The sequence below is a fragment of the Caloenas nicobarica genome, chromosome 5 (genome assembly GCF_036013445.1).
Source record: "Caloenas nicobarica isolate bCalNic1 chromosome 5, bCalNic1.hap1, whole genome shotgun sequence".
NCBI lineage: Eukaryota > Metazoa > Chordata > Aves > Columbiformes > Columbidae > Caloenas > Caloenas nicobarica.
This window is the reverse complement of record NC_088249.1, coordinates 33,378,094-33,400,182: the sequence shown is the minus strand read 5'-3', so window position 1 is coordinate 33,400,182 and position 22,089 is coordinate 33,378,094. Positions and strand designations below refer to the sequence as shown.

The 22,089-nt window shown below is 38.5% G+C and overlaps 1 protein-coding gene across 1 annotated transcript in view; it reads left to right on the top strand.

Moving 5' to 3' along the window:
- RASGRP1 (RAS guanyl releasing protein 1) overlaps positions 1-22,089 on the top strand; it is a 43,763-nt gene that overhangs the window by 6,170 nt on the left and 15,504 nt on the right. The window contains exons 3-6 of the mRNA XM_065635912.1: positions 15,559-15,664; positions 18,059-18,121; positions 19,975-20,106; positions 21,189-21,342. Coding sequence (XP_065491984.1) covers positions 15,559-15,664; positions 18,059-18,121; positions 19,975-20,106; positions 21,189-21,342 — 455 coding nt within the window. The remainder of the gene's footprint in view (positions 1-15,558; positions 15,665-18,058; positions 18,122-19,974; positions 20,107-21,188; positions 21,343-22,089) is intronic.

Genomic DNA, 22,089 nt, shown 5'->3' with positions numbered 1-22,089 from the left:
GAGACTTGAAAACACTCTCATCAGTTTAAAGAGAAGAGATTTGGTTATATAAGACAGTGATTCAAAACACGTTCTACATGACTTGGAAGACCTCTCAACGTTGTAAGTAGCTATTGGATGCTGTTGCTGCTATAATCTGGATTGACAAGAAGAGCTGTAGAGCGCAAGTAATGCATCACGTGACTGCCTTAGAAAAGAAGACGAACTGTAGCATATAAATGGAGCAGATAATAGCTTTTAAAGATGAAAAAGTGATTGTGTGGAGAGAAAGAAAAGTCATAATAGGGAAGTGGAGAAAAAGAGAAATCAAAGAAGGGAGGAGAGTGCATAGAGAGGAAGAGCAGGAGGTAGAGTTAAATGATTAAAAATACTAGAAAATATAGAGGCTGTAGAAAGGTTAGATTCAGTGAAACCTCTCAATTTTTAATTTTGAACAGAAATGCCATAAAGAGAAAATTAAAGGTAGATGTTCATCACTCCAGGTGATTCCGGAGTGGAATTGTAAGTAGAACAGTGATTTTAACCCTCTGCATTCATGTTTTTAGTATACAAAATGCCTGGAAAATAATGTATTTTTGACTGGCAGACAGTTCTCTGAAAGTCAGTATGGCTTTGTCTCCTACTCTGTTGCCAGTTGTAAAGATACCCTCTCAGCTTTGCTGTTGAAACCAACAGAGCAGAGTCTAGTTTGCTGGTCCACAGCCATATTAACTACTTAATGCTGACAGTTCAGTAGAACACAGGAAGCATACGCTTAGTAACACAGCCACACAGCCCTGCTTTTTGCTAGTTCTTCTTATATTAACCTTTGTAAGACTGCATAAATGCATGTTAACACAAATTTAGTCCAGAAAGTGTTACAGAGAGGAAAAATATATTAGCAATGTTCAGCTCACTAGATATCTTAATTTGTTTTCTGTAGATCTGCTAATTATAGAAATGAAATAATAATTGTTCATAACACTTTTCACCCTAGGCTATCCTCATGCTACTTTGAGCTTGATGTTCTGACGATGTATTAGCAAGTCAGTTTCTATTCTAGCAGATATTTTTTCCGTTTGTATCTTCACTATATATTTGTGCATGGTAAGAGGTCCCTCTTTGTTTCCTTTGACTGTAAGTGTCTGTCTTTATCTTATAAATGTACTTTTTTTCCTAATCTGTAGTACAGTTTGTGTGCTTATTTTTTTAAAGCAATACACCTTTCAAAGATTCGATGAACTATTTTAACAGGCATTCAAGGTTAGACCATGTAGAGTCTGAAGGCCTTTTCCTTGCCCACGCAAAACATTTGTTTAAATTGTTTTTGCAAGTGTTTAAAAATTGTTCCATTTGGGAAAAAAATGCATCTTCGGCGTACTGTCTATTTACTATCTCCTTGCTTTGTCTGCAGTAAAGTTCATAAACATTACCTAGAACTACCAAACAAATGATTCCAAGAGTGCACTTGAAAGTCACAATTTATACAAACACTTGTGGCTTCCTGAAAATGTTTGAGGGACATTTAAGAGCTGAGAAATCCCTAAGATCTCAACAATTTAATATTATGAAGGTACTTCTGTTCTTAACTTTCGAGTGTGACCTCTTACTCATTCACCTCTTACATTTGAGTACTATAAGCATGTTTACTGTAGCACACAGAAGACCTATACTTATCTGGCAATTCAGGCACTTCAGTTACTGCTACATGAGTGTGCTCAGTGGAAAAAAGAAATCATGAAACATCATCTTTAAATGCATGTCACCATGCAGTGTCCCTGTGTCTGCTTTCTTAAGAGGGGTGTAAGTAAAGGGCTTTAGGAAAGCGATCAAAATGTTTCCCAAAGCATGTAGCATAATTCTATGTGGAAGCTCAGCCACGATAAACTGTTTGCTATGGAGTTAGTTGTTTATACCACTATGTCAATCTTCAATTAAAAAAAAAATTAAACCCATGGCCACTACGTTTCAAAGAAGTTAAAAATCATAACCTCAAATATTAGTAATGTTCTTAATAGAATTTATGTGAACCTAGTGCAATTTGCTACTTCTAATGGTTGTAAAACTCTTAGATAGCCAGGTCTAAGAGTAGGTTGTGATGTAAATTGTTCTGCACTGTCTGATCAGTGCTAAACTAGCTTGTTGCCTCAATGTGTGACGAAGCGAGATGTTTGTAAACAAACCTTAGAAATGCTGGAAACCACTTCCAGATTAATCTGCATGAAAGATGCTATGGAATTGTTTTGACAGAAATCTGGCAAAGGTGCTGGTGCTGGTTGCCTCTTAGGTGCTAGCTGCCAAAGATTGTACAAGTTAATAACAGTAAACGTTTTCTAGAATAAAAACCAGCTACATTAGAAGAGCTGTCTAGTTCTGTGAACTGATAATATTTTTATAGCTCACTTTTGTACCAATATCATGCAAAAATATATTGAGTCTTACGAGTTCTTTGAGAGCCAGGAAATTATTGCATCCATTTTACAATCAATGAAATCATTAGGATAACAGGAGCCATCTTCTCCTCTGAACTACAGAAAATCTGAATTTTATCCAGTGTTTCCCCTTTTGATTATCTAGAAAAAAGCACTCTATGCTTAAGTGTGTTCTTCCAGACTAGTTAAAACATACAATAACTAGTAAAACAATCACAGTTCAAGTACCGAGTTTATCCTTTTACCCAATTTACCATATATCCAATTCTATCATGGAATTCTGACTCAAAAGCAGTTACATCTTTCAAGGCATATTCACACCCACAGAAGGCAACTTTGCTCATTTACTTTTTTCTGTTAAGTTTCCCGAAGCAGTCATTTGTTTTTATCTCATGCTCCCCAAAATTGCAGGGTTCCACCCCTTCACCCTCAAAGCCTAGGCTGAGTGTTGGGGTCTCCAGTACCCTCAAAAGTAGTTAACCTTTGTTCATGGTGGTGTTCCATATCAAAATGTTGTTGATCATTGTGTGTTAAGTAATCTGGGTGCAATTTGGTCAAATACAGTGCAGAAACTTTAGTATTGCTTGGCAACAGAAACTATGCTAATGATCAATTAACGACATTGTGGGAACAGAAGAGTCATTACTGCTCTGTAGAATGCATGACATTGTGGGAACAGAAAAGTAGTTACTGCTCTGCAGAATACTAAGTGCTGTTTAGCTAACTATTAAAGTTAATTGTGATTGTACCAAAATGAAAATAGGTTTCTTTTTTAGCCTGATGTCTGTGGAAAAAAAAATTCCCAAAGAGAAGAAACTTTAGATATCTTTATCTATATTTTAAAGTTCTATTTAGCTAACTTGACTTCAGTCTTTTCAACATAATTTTCTAAAGTCAATAAATAAGTACTAAAAGAAAATGATGAAAACTTAAGCTTTTTGCTTTATAAAGCAGTCTCCCACTTACTTATATTTACCATAGGCACATGTAAGAAAATTTTGTCTTCGTACCTCTAAATATAACTTCAGGAAAAAAAAATGTAACTTTTATTTAGCAAAGCAAAAAAGCTTAGATAGCAGTATAAAACGATTAATTTTCCTGAGAATGGTGTATGAATTTAATTCTTTGTTCTCCTCAATCTATGTATGAAGTTGAAGCAAGAAATACATCAGTTGTTCTTTAGGTTTCCCTGTGCATTTTACTTTCTGTGTTATTTGGTTTGGTTTGTGTGTGTTTTAGCATGAAGTTTCTCAGTATTTTGCTGTGTGTTGCCAAGTGTGAAGAGATACGTTTGCATTGCTTTTTAAAAAATCTGAAAAAGAAGGGGCTTCCCTTAGACTGTTACATAGTTCTGTGGATCTTTCCGTTATGCAGGACAGGCTGGAGATGAAAAGCTAAGATAACTTTCCAAACATGATACCACTCTTTTCCCCCCTTATTGAGGTAAGAAGGTGCAAGTGCAACAGCTGGCAAAAGGCAGAGAAGAAAGTACCTGTCGGGAGCTATTAAGGTTTTACTTGGATTGCAGATGACTTTAGGAATCCCCAAACACTGCAGTTTTAATGCTCAAACGTATAAAGAGGTCACATCAAGAAAAATTGAGTGCCTCCTGCCACCTATATTGTGATTTAAGATCATTTAGAGAAATGTCATAATATCTTTCTTTTGACATACGTAACTCCTCTGGCAGAGTGCAATAGTGTGAGATGTCAAGAGTTTATTTTATATTTTAACGTTTACATGTCTTTGGAAAAATATGGAAAAAAATTTGGAAAAACCTTTAAAATACTCACTTTGGGTCTGGGTGAGATTGTCTTCTCCCTTCCTCCAGGAGAACCAGTTGTGTTTAATGTTGATCTCCAGTATACAGTGTTACTCTCTTAAATGTATACGTTTAAAAAAAAAAAAAAAGTATTTATTTAGGTTGAATAACATAGAAATTTACCAGATACCTTTATTAGTAATATTAAGAAGTGCCCTGCAATAGTACTTAGGAGGCTTGAGACTTTTGCTCTCTGCTAGACCAACTGATACAATGGGGCCAATAAAGCTCACACTTGAGCACATGTGGGAATGTTTCTCTGAAAATTTGGCATACTGCAGCTAGCTTGAATCGGCAACTGGGGAGCTTCTTCTGTCTGCAGATATTTGATAATGCTACCTGATGATTAGGTATGTTTTAAGTTTGGATTGAAGCTGTGGGGGTTTTTGAAACTTTGGGTTGTTTGGTCCGTGGTGAACAATAGATGTTTCAGTCTAAGGATGAACCATTGTGGTTTAACCCCGGCCATCAGCCAAGCACCATACAGCTGCTCACTTAGCCCCCCCTCAGTGGGGTGAGGCTAAAGTCAGAAGGCAAAAAGTGAGAAAACTCATGGGTTGAGATAACGACAGTTTTATAAGTAAAACCCAAACTAACAAGCAAAAACCAACAAAAACACACACAAAACCAACCAAACAAACCAAACAACAAAGGCAAAATTTTAAAAAATCAAAAAACCCAAACGAAACCAAGAAAAACATACGATGTGAAAACCCCTAATTGCTCATCGCCAGCTGACTGATGCCCAGCCAGTCCCTGACAACGGCAGCCCTAGCAAATTTCCACGCAGTTTTTCCTGGTGAGCAGGACATGATAAGGTATGGAGTGTCCCTTTGGTCAGCTGGGGTCAGCTGTCCTGGTTATGTCTCCTCCCAGCTTCTTGCCCACCCTCAGCCTACTTGCTGGTGGGGCAGTGTGAGAAGGCATGCCCCAACTGCTGGGTTAGAAGCTAGCTTGCCAGAGAGTGTGTAAACACTAATTCCAGAAATATATCCAGAAGTTAGAGCAACAACTAGGAAGCTGAGGTATGTAAAAGAGGGAAACCCGAAACAGTAAGTCAGAAATATTAGAGCAGGAGTAGAGTTGGAGTATGTGCCAGTAATGAAAATTAAGGCTGGAAACTGGGATCTAAGCAATCTGCAACATCTTAAAGTCCCCGAGAGGAAAGCAGCTTTCATGTCTGCTGGTCCATTACAGTTTGAAACTTGGGATGAGGCTGACTTCGTGCTTCCTCGGATCTGATGACTGGCTGCCCCAGGGTCAGTCACACAGTTAGAGAGAAGCTTATAGTAAAACACTGCAGTTGTGGGATGAGTAAGTGCTAAGCAAGCAGCTGGGTTCAGTGGTCAGATAGAAATACAGGCCTCGGAAGTTTCTGACTCTGTTCTGGGAGTCTCGTTTGTTTTATCCATCAGTGCTTATGCCAGCACAGCTGTGTTGCCAGGCATTACACTTGAATTATTAAAAAGTTGCCTGCAGCTCGAAAGCTGCATGTGCCTCCAGTATCACGATTTACAGCTTTGATAAAACCTTGAATGTTCAAGTTATGTTTTGTAGAACTTGAAGAAAAAAAAAAACCCACAACTATTTGATTAAAAAGTTCCCATCTAAATTTGCTGAAATCAATATTTTAAACATGCTGTAGAACAATGGGGAGGGGGTCTTAAGTTTTTTATCTTGTTCTGTGTACTTGATCTGAATTTTCAAGACTAATGGAATGCTTTCCACCCACACTTCATTTGGTTTCTCTCGAAGTACACTTTAATTTCTCAAAATCATCCCATTTCCTCTTGACAAGAGCTTTTATCTTCTTGTTTTTGTCTCAAAGAGTTACCCACCCAGAGCTCTTTCTGCAAGATGTAGCTTTCCAAAAGCTGTTTCTGAGAGAGGGTAATGGCTTTCCCTTGAGGTTTTTTCTCCCCTAATGCTCCCTACCCTCACACAGAATAATCTTATTATCCTTTTTGGATGCATATTAGATTCACTTGTGTCTTGGATATATCTGCATTGTTAATGAGTACTTGGAGGAACAGCAGTGGGTTCCCCCCACCCCATTCTGTAGGGAGTTTGATGGGGGATGTAGACTTAGAGAAATGTCAAGTTTATAGGGTTTCTTCCAACATCTGTGTTTACTTGGCTTGTTTAGGGTTCTTTTGGTGCAGGATCACAAAGTAGTGTGATTCTTTCCTCCCTGAAAAATACTGATTTCTTCTCATTTTAAGTTTGGAGGTTTTTCCTCCTTAGACAAATTACTTGTGTAAATAAATTTATGTATGACTCAATAGTTACGAGCATGTATGGACAATAAGCCAATTAAAAAAAAAAAGCGTCACTTTAGTGCAATTCCCTGAGTATTTTCACGCTCTCTGCTAATAGTTATAGCATTCTTGTTGCATGAGGGGGAACATCAGCATCCTGTATAGATGTAAATGTAAGCTGGAGAGCTCAGGACTCCACCTGCTTTCTTCTGCACCTAAGATTAAAGCAATCATTCTTTTACCTAATTAGTATGTCATCTTTATAAGGACATTGTAATTAATTTATGTTATTTCTGAAAGATATTAAGTACTTAAAATAATTATCTGAAATAAAGAAAAATTCACTAAGGACAGCTATGAAGTTCTACACTTAGGGTAATCAGTTGTAAAAACAGTACAACAGAGTCCTTGGTATCCAGCATTTCTGCAGAAAAGGATCTAAATGTGAAGATGGATTTTGAAACTGAAAAAGACTTTACATACCACCGCAGAAACTCTAAGGAGATAAGAGAGATGTGTGTGCTCATTCTTATTTATATATATATATATATATATATATATATATATATATATATACACACACACACACATTATATACGTACATTTACATAGATTTAAAAATATATAAAGGTATTATGTACAAGACATTAAAAGTAATATTCTGACTCTAACACTAAGACCTCCTGTGGAGTACTATATTCAGGTTTGCTTCATTAAGGTGCAAGCTGTTCAGAAAAGGACATTAAAGTTGGCCAGAGATCTAGAAAACCTGGCTTCTGAGGAAAAAAAAAAAAATGACAGATTTGATGTTTCCTAGCTCAGGAAAGAGACAATGGAAGCAACCCTTACATAAAGAAAATATGTTAAAAAGGGAAATAGAATGTTTATTCTGTCTGCTGGGGGCCAGGCACAATGGGCTTAAAGCTGCCCAAGTTGCCTGAAGTATTTGATTAGACAGTAAGGAGAGCTCTATAATGATGCAGATGCTCAAGTGTGGGAATAAGTCACCTACAGAGGCTCTGAAATCCTTGTCACTGTTGAATTTTAACAACAAATTAAACCGGTTCTGAAGCATACTGTCTTCGAGGAAGCTTATTCTGCATTGAAGCAGGGGAATAGAGTACATTAGCTCCTAGCTCTGATTTCTGCCATCAGCAGTGCATTCAGCTGTCACCGAAAAATAAAGGCTACTTCCAACTCAAAAAGTAAAGTCCCTAGTTTAAGTTGAATCTGCTTGCTGACCATTGTGGTTTAACCTGGCAGGCAGCTAAACACCCCACACAGCTGTTTGCTCACTCCCCCTGCAGTGGGATGGAGGAGAGAATCAGAAAAAGGGTAAACCTCATGGGTTAAGATAGAGATAATTCAATAGGACAGAAAGTGAAAATAATAATAATAATAGAATATATAAAACAGGTGATTCATAGTGCAATTGCTCACCACCCATCAACCAACGCCCAGCCAGTTCCTGAGCTGTGGTGACCCCTCTTCCTCTGGGCAACTCCCCCCAGTTTATATACTGAGCATGGTGTCACATGGTATGAAATATCTCTTTGGCCAGTTTGGGTCAGCTGTCCTGACTGTGCCCTCTCCCAGGTTCTTTGTGAACCTCCTCACTGGCAGAGCCTGGCAAGCTGAAAAGCCCTTGACTTAGTATAAGCACTACTTAGCAACAACTAACACATCGGTGATTTATCAACATTATTCTCATACTAAATCCAAACCACAGCACTATGCCAGCTATTGGGAAGAAAATTAACCCTATCCCAGATAAAACCAGGACACTGACCCTCAATGATGGTGTCATAACTGATGAGCAGGATGGTGGCTTCTTATGAATCTGATTCTGACCAAATGTGATCAATTTAATGAACAGAGATGCCTACCTCTGTTACAGGGTACCAAATTTCAATTTGGCAATAGTAAGCCTGTAGTAAGAAGACTATTATGTGTTGTGTAAGTTTTAAACTGAAGAGGAATGGAGTGTTTCCTATTTGTGAAGGGAAGTTCCAGGATGTACTCACGAAATACTCATGAAACATTTCTTTCCATTTTGATTGCTTCTAGTCATTCTAAGTTTCTCTTGTAGTACTGTACCTCGCATGTTGTGCAGAGACATTGATTTATGACTGTTTCAGTGCAGTCACTAAACCCTAGCATGGACTCCCACATGTACCTCCAAGTTTCATACATGTCTGTGTGTTTCATCGAGGTCTTTGAGACCTTAAGAACAATAGTTTCCTCAGTTTTCAAATCACATGCTGCTTTAATAATATTTGCAGACATTTATAACACCATCCTCACACCATCTTCTTTAAGGTACTAGAAAAAGATAGCACTTTGCAGAAATCTTGAAGAATTCTGTATAGCACATCAGTGTAGCAACCCAGGATCTTCAGCTTTGCACTTCATGATATCACCTAGCAGTTGCTTGATGCTTTCTGCCATTGCATTGGTTTTGATGCTACTTTTTGATAACCACTGGAAGACTTAAGGAAGTTTACAAAAAATTATTCGTGTTCTTAGTAGCTTAGTCACTGATCATGTGATGTTAGTGATCTGTGATTCACTTCTGATTCATTTCAAATTGAACACTAGGTGATGGAGTTGGAACCTGCTTATGAAATAAAGACAATACTTATGAAATAAAGGCCTCTTAGACTTAGAAAAGCTAAGTTTTCTTTCTTGCAAAATTCAGTTCAGTTAAAACATCCTTGGCTTTCTTCCTGTTGCCTTATCATTGCACTCATGAGTGGGAAGTTCTCAGTACAACGATCTTGTCTATTAAGCATACTGTTTCTGTTAAGTATGTTTTCCACAGGCTTGGTAGCCATCAGGACCTGGTAAAAACCAGGCAGTTTGCTTTTAAAGCCTTGCTTGTTGGCTTTTCTTTGATTCTTTCAACTATTTGAGGAATAAGCGAGACTTAAGTTATTTCTAAATCATGGACTACAGGGGGCCACCAACTGGATCATGTAATAGGGTGGCTGATGGGCCTAGATTAGGATGTTCTTACCCTTGTGTGTTCTGAGTCTCACATATGCAATGGAACTTTACTAGTTGTAATTTTTAGTGGCTTTGTGTTACTACATAGATAATAAAATATTTAGCCCTAAATGTCTTTGTGTGTTCACTCGTGTAGTTAAGACTGGAAAAGTATATTCAACTCCTGCTTTCTTGTTTGTTTCAGAGGATATTTATTAAAACATAGTAGTATTATACAATAAGGGCATTTACAGGAGCAAAAGCATGTAACCACTGGATTATTTGTATTTTGATGCAGTGCAACAAAGCTAAGGCTTATGCAATGTTTTTCAGCTTTCTTTAAGGTAAATTGACTAACTGAAACACACCCATTGCACTTCATTTACTATTCACTTAGTGGTTTTCGCGCAGCGGGGTATGTGGTTAGAAACAGGTATACAAACGGAAGTGAAAATGAGTCTCAAAGTTTTAAAACAAACTGCTGGAGGTTCAAGAGAGTGCTGCAAAGGCATTCAGAGACACTCTTGCAAGAGTCAGGAAACCCCTGTTATTGGCTCCACCATTTGCACAAAGATAGTTTACCATAGTTTTTGTTACTTCTTTAGGCAGAGCTATGTTTAGCAGGTTAGCTCTCCAGAAAGAAGTGATCTAGTGGTCAGAGATGGGAAAGACCGAATGACAGTTCTGAAATCAAAACTGAGCTGGAGTCTCTTCTCACCCAAGGCCTGTTTTTACCAGTTTAACTCTATGGATTTTTTTGAATTATGGTTTTGTGACACAAATGGAAGAGGAATCAGACTCAAGATTTTTCTTTTTAGCAACCTTTGCTATATCATGGTGTATGCACTTGAAAAGGGCTTCCTTTTAAAATTGGGCAAGAAGATGACATTGAATATTTGATAGTGCATGTGTTTGTAAAAGCATATGCTGCTACAGTTCCATGTAGGCTTGCTATTCAGTGCTGAACTTTACTGAGAACCTTAAGATTTTTTTGCAGCAGGGTGTTTATTTTGGTTTTTAAACCATCACTAATACAATGTTTTCCTTTGTGGAGATGAGCTTTTTAGTCGGGTGAGAGAATGGATAGCACAAAACTTAGTAGTGCTTTAATGTCTGCAAAATAATTGCATGTATCATAATGAAGTCTCTCTCTGTTGTGAGATAATTAAGTCTGGATGTTGTGAAGCATAAATGCACTTTTATTATGCAAGAAAATATTATACCATACATGTGGTGAACTAATCACTAACAGTAGGCAGAACATACTGTTTTTCTTTGCATCTTTGTAAAGTGGAAAAGAGACCTTTCTAGAGGACAAATTCAATCTGGAACCTGGTGCCACGTGGTACCTGTGTTATTTTGTGAGGAGGATTTTGGAATACGCACAGAGGAGAAACTGCGGGAAAGAGAGGTATTTGCCATCTTTGTCAGCTGGAGATCATCTATATTGAGCACTTCTGAAAAACCGATGATTTAATTACAGCTGTATATGCTTAATAGTATGTGTGCACATAACCATTTGGCTTCCAAGCTAAGCATATATTGAACTGCTTTTCTGATTAAACGAGAGCTGGTGGATGGAGGCTCTGGCAGAACACCAACTTCTGTAAAATGGATAAAAATTGATACAGGTCCCTGTGTGCAAGGCCTCAAATAATTTTACTCTTCCTGAAGACACTGGAAGAGTACAAAATGCCAAATACTAAAGTCATGAATAAGTATTGATTCCTGATGTCCCAGCCTTCCTCTGCAAATTTCCCAGTTCTCTGGCTGAATAATTTGCCGTCTTGCCCTCAGTGCACCTGCTGCAATATTTAGGCAGTTTGTATCCCGGAAAGATTATTTAGGTAATGAACTAAACTATGTGAGAACAAAAACAAGGGATGTGTAAACTTCAGTTCATGCTGTAAAACTGAGAACTTGTAGTAGAAGTCAAAAGGCAGCTCAAGAACTTTTGGTTACTTGGGGTCTATACTGCTCTCATCTATGGGGCTGTAGGATAGGCAGGCTTTCCCCTCCCCCATAATGCTGTAGGGAGAACTGCTCCTCACAATTTAAGTTGTAACTACAGAAGGTAGATTCAGAAAACGGTGTCTCATGTTCAGTGTTGAAGATCACCTCATGGATAAAGTTCTCATTCTGGGCTTAATAGTGCTGAATGACTTGCTGCGTTTTCACGTACACTCTGTCAGAATTTACTGATCAGGATTTTTCTTCTCGTCTTGCCTGAGAGGCTGGCTGTAGTAAGATATTTCAAGACTGTTTATTGTGTTGAGTTTCCTCCAAACTGATTATGCTTTTGCTAAAAGAATGAAGTTACCCACACCAGATATATGACACCCAGCATGTCCTCTGCTTTCGGGGCTTCAGTCAGATAAAACAATAACTTCACTTGGAAACTACAGATCTAGGCCACTCTGAGTCACTTTCCTACTAAACTACATCTACTCTGCATGAAATAGAGTCTGTCTGTCTGCCAGCTTAAACTGGATTTGATGGAAAGGCAGGAATCTCAAAGAATTGCTTATGTAGAAGAGAGACACCTGGATTGGTGCCCACATTGGTGTAGGGGCAGCCGTGTGAGCCCAGCATTGGTTTGATTGGATTTGCTGTCTGGCCAGTCAGCCCAATCCAACCACAGCATGTATTGCTGTGGTGTAGCTCATAGCTGTAAGCATGACTGAGGAGTTACGGTATTGTTGTGGGGGAGAGAAGGAAAAGACTTTCAGGGAGAGCATAGTGATAAAAGGCATAAATAGGACTATTGTGGAGTGAAGAAGAGACAGATCTAGAGGAAGTCAGGCTTTGTTAGTTCTACCAAAGATCCAATGTTTTGTTCAAAAGGAAAGCCCTGGGCTCTGGGGTTCTTTCTTCACATTTGGTACCTTCCTGTGGATGGGCATGGAAACTCTTGCTCAATGACTAACATGAATTATATTGTTTTGCAAGTGGGCTGTTTCATGTTCATTTTTGGTGTTGTGCAATCTAATTTTTTGTTTTGTTTTTTTCCACTCTAGTAATCACAGAATCACAGAATGTTAGGGATTGGAAGGGACCTCGAAAGATCATCTAGTCCAATCCCCCTGCCAGGGCAGGAACACCTAGGTGAGGTTACACAGGAAGGCATCCAGGCAGGTTTTGAATGTCCCCAGAGAAGGAGACTCCACAACCTCCCCAGGCAGCCTGTTCCAGTGTTCCGTCACCCTCACTGAGAAGAAGTTTCTTCTCAAATTTAAGTGGAACCTCTTGTGTTCCAGCTTGAACCCATTACCCCTTGTCTTACTGTTGGTTGTCACCGAGAAGAGCCTGGCTCCATCCTCGTGACACCCACCCTTTATATATTTATAAACATTGATGAGGTCACCCCTCAGTCTCCTCTTCTCCAAGCTAAAGAGACCCAGCTCCCTCAGCCTTTCCTCATAAGGGAGATGCTCCACTCCCTTAATCATCTTTGTGGCCCTGCGCTGGACTCTCTCCAGCAGTTCCCTGTCCTTCTTGAACTGAGGGGCCCAGAACTGGACACAATATTCCAGATGAGGTCTCACCAGGGCAGAGTAGAGGGGAAGGAGAACCTCTCCTGACCTACTAACCACCCCCCTTCTAATACACCCCAGGATGCCATTGGCCTTCTTGGCTGCAAGGGCACAGTGCTGGCTCATGGTCATCCTGCTGTCCACCAGGACCCCCAGGTCCCTTTCCCCTACGCTGCTCTCTAATAGGTCATTCCCCAACCTATACCGGAACCTGGGGTTGTTCCTGCCCAGATGCAAGACTCTACATTTTCCCTTGTTATATTTCATTAAATTTTTCCCCGCCCAACTCTCTAGCCTGTCCAGATCTCGCTGGATGGCAGCACAGCCCTCTGGCATGTCAGCTACTCCTCCCAGCTTGGTGTCATCGGCAAACTTGCTGATAGTACACTCAATTCCCTCATCCAAGTCATTGATGAATATATTGAATAGTATTGGTCCCAGAACTGACCCTTGAGGCACTCCACTAGATACAGGCCTCCAACCAGACTCTGCCCCATTGACCACAACTCTCTGGCTTCTCTCCTTCAGCCAGTTTGCAGTCCACCTCACTACCCGATCATCCAGTCCACACTTCCTCAGTTTTGCCATGAGGATGCTGTGGGAGACGGTGTCAAATGCTTTGCTGAAGTCAAGGTAGACCACATCCACTGCTCTGCCATCATCAATCCACCTTGTTATGTCTTCATAAAAGGTTGGTCAAACATGACTTCCCCTTGGTGAAGCCATGTTGACTGTCCCTGATGACCCTCTTATCCTTGATATGTCTTAAGATGGCACCAAGGATAAGGTGTTCCATCACTTTCCCAGGGATGGAGGTGAGGCTGACCGGTCTATAGTTGCCCGGGTCCTCCTTCTTGCCCTTTTTGAAGACCGGAGTGACATTTTCTTTCCTCCAGTCCTCAGGCACCTCTCCCGTTTCCCAAGACTTGGCAAAGATGATGGAGAGCGGTCCAGCAATGACTTCAGCCAGCTCCCTCAGCACCCGCGGGTGCATCCCATCTGGACCCATGGATTTATGGATGTCCAGATTGCTTAACTGGTCCCTAACCCAGTCCTCATCAACTGAGGCAAACTCCTCCATTGCCCTGCCTTCCTCTGGGGCCTCAGGGGTACGGGGCTCCTCAGGACAGCCTCCGGCAGAGTAGACAGAGACAAAGAAGGCATTCAGTAATTCTGCCTTCTCTGTATCTTCTGTCACCAGGGCACCCACCCCATTCATCAGTGGGCCTACATTGCCTCTGGTGTTAGTTTTATCTGCCATGTATTTGAAGAACCTCTTCCTGTTGTCCTTGACCCCTCTCGCCAGGTTTAACTCTAAGGAGGCCTTAGCTTTCCTAGTTGCCTCCCTACATCCTCTGACAACAGCCTTATATTCTTCCCAAGTGGCCAGCCCTTCCTTCCATGATTTGTAAACCCTCCTCTTCCACTTGAGTTTGCCCAGCAGTTCCCTGTTTAACCACGCAGGTCTCCTGGCTCCCTTCCTTGACTAATAGATGCCATTTAATATGCTGCAAATCTACTGTTTCATCTACCTCTTCCATTTAGCATTATTGTGCATTATTTCTGTATATTTTTCCTGTTACCACTATTTTAAGTGATGACTACCTGTACCCTGATAGAGGACAATGTATTTAAGATTATTCAAAAAGGTAATATTTTGTGTGTGTTTGAAAGGATGTCTAATTCCAATTCAAACTACTCTAGGTTCTCGCATGGCAGGCTGTAGAAAAACATTTTCTGTTAATATTTACAAACACTGTCTCTACAGTGTTTGTTACAGAAATGGAAACTTTTTTAAACTTCCTGCTACATTTGATGTCTTTGATCTTTTCTGAATGTGGGAAAAAACCCCCCACAAGACCCAGGAGACAGATGTAGCCTAAAAACCTTCCTCAAGTGAAATCCTTGTAACACATAGTTCAAGGAAATGTGGAAGGACATTTAGGTCCACCACCAGGAGTATGCATAGGTTAATCTCTGGGCTTCTGCATATGTTATATCTTATTCCGTGTGGGTCTAGCTATAGATCCTAACCTGTGCATGTACTTTAGTGTTGTGTATGCCAGCTGTACAAAAAGCCCCACAAACACTTAAGAAAACCACCATTCTGTTTGAGAAGTTCAGTCATGCCACTGACTGACTGGTATGGATTAGTAACTGAATTCTTTTGCTCTACAATTCATTGTTTTGTTTCAAAGGTTAAACTCATCTGCCTAAAGCTGAACATATAAGTGCATTGCTGGCCTGAGAGCATCATGTATGTATAATTATCTGGATATTTTGAGTGTATTTGAGACATAGCTGCTTTTTTCTTAACCTTTTTTTTTTTGTTGTTAGAGTCTTCCAAATCCTGTTGATGAAATATAATTACTATATAGCTCTTTTCGGAAAAATTATGCACTTCCTAAGTCAGTAAGTTACTGTTATCTTTGAAATAGTGTAGGTGAACAGGCCTGATTAGAATTAGTATTCCGAAAAAGCCTCTTACAAGTTGTTTACCAAGGTATACCAAGATTTCAGTATGAATATGCCTTCTTTTTTTTTTTCAGATTTAGAAGGAAATGCATGTCAAAACAACCAGCTGCTAAAGATAATTCTGACCATGCATCAGTTTATCATCTCATCTGCAGATATGCTTCAGAAACTCATTGATCTATATCCTTTGTAATATTTACCTGCTGTTAGGGTAATATTAGATAACTTGACGACTTTGAAATGGGTAAGTAGAGGATATTTAATCTATGGGTGTATACTGTTCCACTAATTAAACAATATACTTGCTCTTTATAGTTTTTGGTTATATAGTTCATTTTTGTTTGGTTTAGGGTTGGGGTTTCTTGTTTGGTTGGTTGGTTTAGCTTATGATCCACAGAGAAAAAGATGAAATTCCAATTCAGATTTTAACTGGGACAAGTCACACTCCATTTCCCATGGACAGAGTATATAGCAGGTCTTAGATTAATGTAGGCACCTCAGTTATGTACTGTGAACCTAGGCCTAAGTTTCAGTTGTCTTTCTCTGTCCACTATACAAGTAGAAGAGCAAAGAACAAAAGTGTAACTTTTAAAAATATTCTGATTATATGATCTGGAGATGAAAATTTTCAAGAAATATTTCTCACTCACACACTCAAAAGTACAATGCACAGAAATAAATCATAACCTTTTCCTTTCACTTTGTTCCCATTTTGAGGTGACTGCGTGGACTCAAACGTGTGTTTCTGGCTCACTAGGTTTTTCACAATGAAACTGCTAGATCATACTGGCCATACTAGACTACCTTAGGAATTTTTAATTGTAGAATATATTACCCGGTTTCTCAACTTTACAGAATGTTTACTCCTGATTAGATGAGCACATGACAGGAAGCATACCTGATACGTGAAGTATATCCAGCCAGTTTTGGTACAATTTAATTTAGATAATCCTTTCTTCCCCTAAACTCTGTATCTTACTGGCTTTTAAAAGTAGCATTATTTAAAGCAGAGCTTTACTATAGTGTTGGATTCTGACTGTCCTGCTGCTTCTCTCACCACAAGTGTTAGACGAAGTGTGCTAAGCTACAACTACGCTGTGGTGTTGTGTTTAACATGCTCATGCACTCTTTGAAAATGGAAGAAAGTAATTGCTTGCATATTTCTGAGAAGCCATGTTTTCAATGGTCAGAGAAGTGATTCAAACTTTTATCAGACTTGCATATTTTGCAAGCTGCATTTGTGACTTTTTGTATAGCTCCCTGTAAAGACATTGAAAGGTAGTGATAGTTTTGAATGGATCAGATAGTCTGGGCTCTTGTATTTTGAAAAAATCTAGTAAATGTCCCAGTTTCACCATTTTCCATCCCCTAAATTATGTGAGTGATTTTAAATGGTTATGGATGATTTGTAAGCCATCTAATTTTAGACATTCAGTTCATGGCCCTGCGAAATATTTAGGAACTTGTTCAGACCTCATTATTTCTATAGTCAGCCTAATTTAAGCACTTAATGTGGGTGCTTAAGTTGTAGATGCTATGTCCCCACAGTTGCGGTAGTTTTAGGCTGCAGTTTATTTCAGTCAGATTGTGGTAGGATCCACAAGGAATTTTCCTTAAGTTATGTTTTTTTAGCACTGAAAATATGTGTGTAATCTACAACAGAGAAATGAAGATGTGCATAATCCATTTTCCAAATGGATTTTGCATGTCTTCAAAACACATTGGCTACAATATCAATGCATGTTTTATGGAGCTAATAGACTAAAATATGGGTGTTTCTTTCCAGTTATCACGGCAAGTCAAATCAATACTGTTGCGTATTTAGAAAAGTGAGGTTAGCAAGGAGAGGCATGTCACATTTTTCACTACCATTCTGTACAACTGGTTATGTTTAAAAGAAAATGGCATCTTTTTTGTAAGTGAATTGTAATTAAGGGAAAAGGATTTCTTCATAAAAGCAGTAATTCATAAACTTGGTATTACAGTTTCAAATTTTAGTGAGATGTGCAAGTGCATGAATTTTATTAGACATTTTGAGGCATGTTGCAAAGAAACACATATAGAAAGCAGAATAATTTCGCTACTTAACACTACTCAGTACTTGGGCGGTAATACATCAGTATGACTCATAGTAGTCATATTCAAAATAAACTTTTGCTAACGATCTTCATACAATCATAGAATGGGTTGGAAAAGACCTTAAAGATCATCTGGTTCCACCCCCCCTGCCATGGCAGGGACACCTTCCACTAGACCCGGTTGCTCAAAGCCCCATCCAACCTGGCCTGGAACACTCCCAGGGATGGGGCATCCACAGCTTCTCTGGGCAGCCTGTTCCAGTGTCTCACCACCCTCATGGTGAAGAATTTCTTCCTTATATCTAATCTAAGTCTACTCTCTTTCAGTTTATAGCCATTATCTTGGGATATACTTTGTATACTTGTGTAAAACCTTAATCTGACATTTTATTCCATCATTAGAATACTTTTTGCTGCTTACAGGTAGGAAAGTATCAAGCATGTTACATTTCATGTTATATGTGAATGGATGTGGTTTTTCTTAACAGTTTTTTACCTATCTTAATGCTTTAGAAAAGAAATCTTCCATGCTGTGTGTGAAGATATGCTATTTTGTGAGGTAAGAATATTCTTGCTTGGTAGCTTTTAGTTTGCAGCTATCCATGTGCCATACATAAGAATGCTTTTGCATATCTTAAGCTGACTTTAAAAAGAGAAACAGCTATACTACTTCAGTTTTTCAAGGTTCACTTTAGCAGCTTTAAACAAAAGGGCTGGACTGACTTTTTGCAGATCCATTGAAATCAGTGCATAAACTGTTGGGTCACTGTTTTGAACTGAGTCTGTGTGAATCTGTATCGTAAACAGCAGTGAAAACTGACAGTGCTCAGGAATTGACAGCAGTGTGTATAATGTGATTGTATAGGTCTATTAAAAATGAAGTGGGACATTGCAGCTACTTTTATATTAAGCAAAAATCTATTGTATTTGGTAGGTAATTCTCCTTAGTAATTCTACTTAGTCACTTGCAGTCATCCTGAATTACTTTTTTCTTTTTTTTTAATTAGGTATAGTAAAGTTTGATATTTCAGTTTAGAGAAGACAGAGAGAGGAAAAAAAGATTAAACTCTGATAATAGATTAGTATATAATAACTCTTTTTTGCACAAAATGGGAAATAAGTAGTAAAAGTAAATTTTGTAAAAGTAAAAGTAAAATTTCTTTTAAATGGTGATGCTTTTATTATGACAAAGTAGATTATCGGTTAGGTCAGAATGCTTTGGTATTGTATGTGATTTGCATCCATAAGAATGTGCATTTCCATTTTTCCAACATATACATATTTTTACGTGCATGGGTGTACTGGGTCTGGCTGGGATGGAGTTAACTTTCTTCCTAGCACCCCCTATGATGCTGTGCTTTGCATCAGTCAGTAAAACACAGCAATGTTATAGCTGTTACTGAACAGTGACTGCATGGTGTCGAGACTTTCTGTTTCTCACTCTGCCTCACTGGAGTGTAGGCTGGGGGTGAGCTTGAGGTTGGGAGGGTACACAGCTGGGACAGCTGACCTGAATTGACCAAAGGGGTGTTCCGTGCCATACAGCATCATGCTCAGCAATAAAAACTTGGGGTGGTATTCATCCCAAAGTAGCTGTTGCTTGGATACTGGCTGGGCATCTTGTGGGAGATGGTGAGTGCTTGCCTTTGCATCACTTGGTTGGTTGATTGATTGGCTTTTTTCTTTCATTCAGTTATTAAACTGTCTTTATCTCAACCCACACATTCTTCTCACTTTTGCCCTTCCCAGTCTCTCCCCCATTCTGCTGTGGGAGGGGAGCAGTGAGCAAGCACCTTGGGTGGGTACTTAGTTTCTGGCCAGGGTCAATCCGCCACAATGGGTGGCATATAGGAATTGAAATATAAAATATATGACTGAAACAATTTGAATGTCCAACATAGAAATGTGTAGTTCTCTGAAAATATTTTGTGCATGTGAGACTGAATCACCTGTAAGTTCTTAAATATATTTAATTAGTAAATGTTTCTTCAGTTAAGAGATAAAATTTTGACTAGCATAGTGCAATTTTTGGATGCCTAGACCAAATTACTTCAGGTTTTGAAGGAATATATAAAGTTATCTAGAAGTTCGTAAGGAAAAATCAGCATGCATAATATCTAGATCTAATGTGAAACTAGAAATTTGAATATTGAATTTATTGCAAATATATATGTAATATAGTTCTATACAGCATTAAGCCAGGTGGTTTCTAATTAATTTTTATTATTGAAATTTTTATTTTTGATAAAATCAAAGTAGATTAGCAAAACAATCTAAAACCAAGATTTATCCCTTGAACTTTGTCAAGAAGAAATACAACTCAGAAGCAGGAGCAACTATGTAAATTTCAGCCTTACTGATATTAGAGCAAAACCTTTATTTCTGTATTTCTGTGTTTTTAATGTGCAATAGGTACTGGATCACAGAGTTCTGGGTTATGTTCAAAATGGACTCTAAACTATCCACAACTATGGAGGAATTTCAAGAACTGGTTAAAGCTAATGGTGAGGAGTTACACTGTCGTCTAATTGACACAACTCAAATGTGAGTGCCAAAATCTCAATATGCTCAGAAAATGAACTTTTGCTCTGAATTTCTTTTCTTCAAATATAGTGTCTTTCCAGTATAGCAGGATAATGGTCCTATAGTGGGTTAATTTTAATAAGGCATATGTTATCTATCCTTAGAAGAGTTTATACATTATCATAGATGAAATATATATTACATAGAGGAACTGAATGACTTTCAAGAATGGCTTAGGTTGAATTTAACAGCTGTGTAGGCTTTGTGCTGATACTCTATGCTACATAAATTTCACTCTGTCCAAGGAACTTAGAAAATTTGTAGAGGCCTAATGATTTTGAAAGATCACTTGAAGTCAATGAGAAAGGAGAATACATTCTGACTGGGTAACAGGTGAGGTTAAAAAAAGGTGTTTATATTTTTAATACCAAAGGTAAGTGAGAAGATATAGTTTATTACATCATCAAACTCTCGATACTATTTTATGTGATTTTAGTTACAAAATTACTTGTCCTATCAAGAATAAATCCAACAGCTATACATCACATAGTTCTTTCTTGGGAAGAGCACCTTCCTTATTATATGAGAATAGGGGAGTTCTATCGAATTGAATAAGTGTCACTTTGCTTGGAAATGCACACGCAAAAGCGGAGCAGAATTTGGCATACATTTTATATCTGGTTATGAAAGTAGATATTTAGTTTTTCAAATCCAATGAAATTTCATTGCTCCATGGGCAAATAGCATACTCAGAGGCTGCTCAAGGAAATCTACATGGATTATTAAATGGAGGAGCACTGGGTATGTTCAATGAAGACAAAGTTACAGACAGCAATTCTGAAAAAGCAATATATAGTCTCATTCTGTTTAGTAAGGTAGTTGTGTTGTACTTATCTGCTACATCAATACAATAAAGACTAATAATAATGTTTTGTCATATATCCTCTAATGCATGAAAAGAGCTTGCTGTTTAGAAATCAAATAATTCACTTTTTATTACAGTAAGGCTTGAAAACAATGTCACTTTTGTATTAGGGAGAGAGGAAAAGTTTGCTCTTCAGAAAATAACTCAGGGTAATTCTGTTTTGAAATTTGTCTAAAAGAAATTCTAGGGACTGGTCTAGAAAGCTGACACAGCGTGTAAAGGCCAACACCAGTAAGAAACGGAAAGTCTCGCTTCTTTTTGACCACCTTGAGCCAGAGGAGCTGTCAGACCACCTTACCTATCTTGAATTTAAGTCTTTCAGAAGAATATCAGTAAGTTATTTTTTTTTTATTTATGTATTTATTTATTTTAAACAAAGATGGGAAGGATGTAGAGAAGATGGGAGAGGCGTCGTATTGCAAGATTAACCCTGCAGTGTAAGCTGTTGGAGAAGTGGAGTCTGTGTCCAGACTCTTTGTTTTACTAGTGTTGAAGGTGGCCAGTGTTATTTATTTGGAGTACATACCCGCCTGCTGCAGTCGTTTGAGAAAGGGACAGTGAATCTTTCACGCAACTGTGGAACAGAGTCGAGGCAAGGTCAGTTGGAAAGAAGAGGAGTAAAACATTTGATCTTCTTCCAAATAATTTATTTGTGTTGAAACAAGTGGTGTCATTTGGCACAGGAACAACCAGGCTCCTTTGACTGAAATCAGTAATCAGGCTGAAATGGGATGAAGGAAACTTGGAGTATTCTCTGAGAATGCCAATGTTCTGTGGGTGTAGGAAACTGTGCAGCATTCTTACACACTGACTAATGGACTGACTGTCTAGAAGGTGTCCACCGCACTCTGCTTGCCATTTTTGACTGTGCATAACAAAATGAAGACTAAGGATAGAAAGCACTTGAGGAAATGCCATTTTTTAATGTAAGGCTGGGTTAAAATATTTGATTAGACAAGCTTGCAAGTACACAAACAATTCTTAAGGATTTATCTAATTTATGGTTTCTTTCATTTGATTTGTTTTCTCAGCTATGTTGGTAACTGATAAGATGCTAAATATCCCATGCACCTTAGCTT